The 2882-nt window shown below is 34.6% G+C and overlaps 1 protein-coding gene across 2 annotated transcripts in view; it reads left to right on the top strand.

The window, feature by feature from the left end:
- LOC109840534 (autophagy-related protein 18b) overlaps positions 343 to 2882 on the top strand; it is a 13016-nt gene continuing 10476 nt past the window's right edge. The window contains exons 1-4 of one of the 2 annotated variants that reach the window (XM_020409210.1): positions 343 to 535; positions 730 to 789; positions 2109 to 2182; positions 2285 to 2394. In XM_020409210.1, coding sequence (XP_020264799.1) covers positions 2135 to 2182; positions 2285 to 2394 — 158 coding nt within the window. In that variant the 5' untranslated portion in view covers positions 343 to 535; positions 730 to 789; positions 2109 to 2134. Of the gene's footprint in view, positions 536 to 715; positions 790 to 2108; positions 2183 to 2284; positions 2395 to 2882 lie in introns of both variants that reach the window. The other variant, XM_020409208.1, reaches the window with a different exon arrangement.

Genomic DNA, 2882 nt, shown 5'->3' with positions numbered 1-2882 from the left:
TTCCCACCATGTTTTACGTGTGAACCAAACCTAAGCAATTTATTTCTTAGAAAAGTTTTAAAAACCCAAAACTTGAATTTTTTTACATGGAATTGTATTTCCTAATATATGAAAAACGAACCAAACAGCCCCTAATTGGAGTATCGCAATCTGAATCTAATTCGAATAGTATGATATTGGATTCAATTCGTTTCCACCCCTCACAGTTAACCTTTAACAATAACCGATTAACTATATAAAAGCTTTCTTCTTATTAATAAATTCTCAATTCTCAATAATACACATGATTCCTCGCAATCTCGGATTCTTTTGAAGGAACAAAGCAAGCAATTTATCAAAACACCCCCTCTATTTAGAAGTCTTTCGGCAGATTTTCCTTCCCATTTATATGTACATATTTCTACCTCCGGCTCTCAAGTCCACGCATAAAGCAACCGAATTTCAAAATTAGTGCGGACTTAACGACAAAAACACCACTACGCCCCATGGCGAGCGATTCCTCCGTCATCTGCGCCTCCTTCAATCAAGACAACAGGTAACACCCTAGTCCCTTTTCATGATAATTACGTTTAGGGTTTTGATTCAATCTCCTTGTCTCTTAGATTTCTCTTCACTGAACTTGGAATTTACACATAGTTGTGAAAAGTTTCGACCTTTTCTATCAATTTGGCCCAAATTTTGATTTTTTTTTTAAAAATTGTTTAAATGATCACAGCTACTTTGCTGTAGCCACGAAGGATGGGTTTAAGATATTCGATGCGAGCAATGGAAGGCTGTCCTATGAGAGAAGTATCATCTCTTTCACCCTCAATTTTAAATTATTTCCCCCCTTGTTTTTGCACTTTTGACACTTGTGAGTAGGTAAATTGTGATTGTTGGTTGATTGCTTTTGATGCTTAAACAAAGAAATTTAAGTGGTTAAAGCACAGAAATTTCAGAATACAATTAAAGATAGCTAATTAGTCATTGTTTTCTAGTTTGGATGCAAACGGCATCAACTACTTGAAGATTGGTAATGCGTAGGATTCACATGTATTGAGTAGTGATTAACCAAAATAAGAGCAAAATACATATACAAGGAAAAACAACCACACAATAGGTCCATATCAGAATAAGAATTACTAATCCAAGTTAAACAATCACATTGGTGCTCTATCGTACTTAATCTTCTGATCGTCCAGCCCACATGTTGCCCCTCTGAGGTTAATAAATGATGAAACAAAATATTTTTTAGAAAGAATACGGATCCATCCACTTGATGAAAGCATATAGGGAAAACCCTAACATGTTGCTGCGGCCGTAAAATCCTGCATCCTCTATTTCTTTTCTTCTCTTTTGTGGCTGTCCACACATCACCTATTTCAGGATCTTTGTGGGTACCAAAAGCACTTCATGCTATTTTTCTTTCTATTCTTAAATTTAATGCCAAGATTTTGCTAAATTTCCCAGATATTTCGTGAAAAAGTTGCAAATTCCATCTATATCCTATTATCTCTCCACGAATAGTGTTTCTTCGAGGATTGCATCCACCAACTAAGACCCTTCTCTTTCATCCCATAAATCTTCTACATGCTTCCTTGAACTTACCATGCAATCTCCCACCTCAATAAACATTTAAACACACAAATTGAACAAATTATAGAGATGTCTAATATAGTAGCTATATTTCTTTTGAAATTCAGCTTTAGTGCTGTCTCCGAGTTAAAACGAATGGCATTAATTTCATATTTCAAATTTCACCATCCGATTGTTTCAGTTAGTATTTACACTTGTATTAAGTCTTGTCGTCTATCGACTTGCTCTCCGCTGTTACTAAACTAGCATTTACATTGCATGCTAGCTCAACAAGCCTATGTAGGACTAAGATGCGTAAGAAGATGTTATAGACTGTTTAAAATGAAAAAGCATTGATATTAAAAGATCCATGTTGATTATATCTTAGCTTGTGCAATATCAATGAACCTCGATGTTAGGTGATGCTATGGACTGCTTTAATTTATCTTACTAACAAATAGATGCACAAAATATTTTTCTGCACTACTTCTCACTAAAATGCATTTCCAGCTCTTTTTACATATAAAGTCATGTTCCTATTCATATTTTGGCAGTTACTGGTGCATTTAGCATTGTTGAAATGCTATTTAGCTCAAATCTTGTTGCTATAGTTGGAGCAGGGGAGCAGGTATTTTCAAAATCTGTTTGTTCTCTAAGTTTTTCCTTTGAACAATTGTAAATAAATAATATAACCAAATATGTTTTTTGTCTTTCTACTTGACTCAAACAGCCTTTCTTATCCCCTCGTCGCCTATGTATGTTCAATACTGTTACTGGAGTTCCGCTGCGAGAACTAAATTTTTTGACATCAATCCTGGCTGTTCGCATTAATAGGAAAAGGTAGTTTTTATAGGTGTTACACCTTTGCATTTCCTAACTATCGCCTTTCTGATTTTCTTATGATAGCATCTGCATTGCAACATTTGCAAATAAAATTGCCATTGTTTTATGTGAATGTGTCTTGATGTTGTTGAGCATGCAAGTTTGTGTCGGTAGTTGCTTAGGCCATCAGGAATAACTGTGACTGTGATAGATAAATTTAAGTAATTGTGATAAAAGTTTTGAGGTGTGATCACACGAGGTTTTAGTATTCATATTGCCCATGAATCTGTTTTCCGTACATATGTAACCCATGTTACCAGGGTGCTTCTATCAGAAACTTCTTAGACACTTCTTGAATATATGCATACGTCTATTCATGCGTATACTGAATTAATATAATACATGTTTTAATTTAAAACTCTTCTCATACGCTTCTTGGACATATGTACCTTCACATCTTTTTCTTATATATTGCTGATCTTATGGAAATGAAAAAAACAAGGGTA

This window comes from Asparagus officinalis, chromosome 5 (assembly GCF_001876935.1).
Source record: "Asparagus officinalis chromosome 5, Aspof.V1, whole genome shotgun sequence".
NCBI lineage: Eukaryota > Viridiplantae > Streptophyta > Magnoliopsida > Asparagales > Asparagaceae > Asparagus > Asparagus officinalis.
The sequence above is the reverse complement of the archived record's forward strand: the minus strand, read 5'-3'. Positions and strand labels throughout refer to the sequence as shown.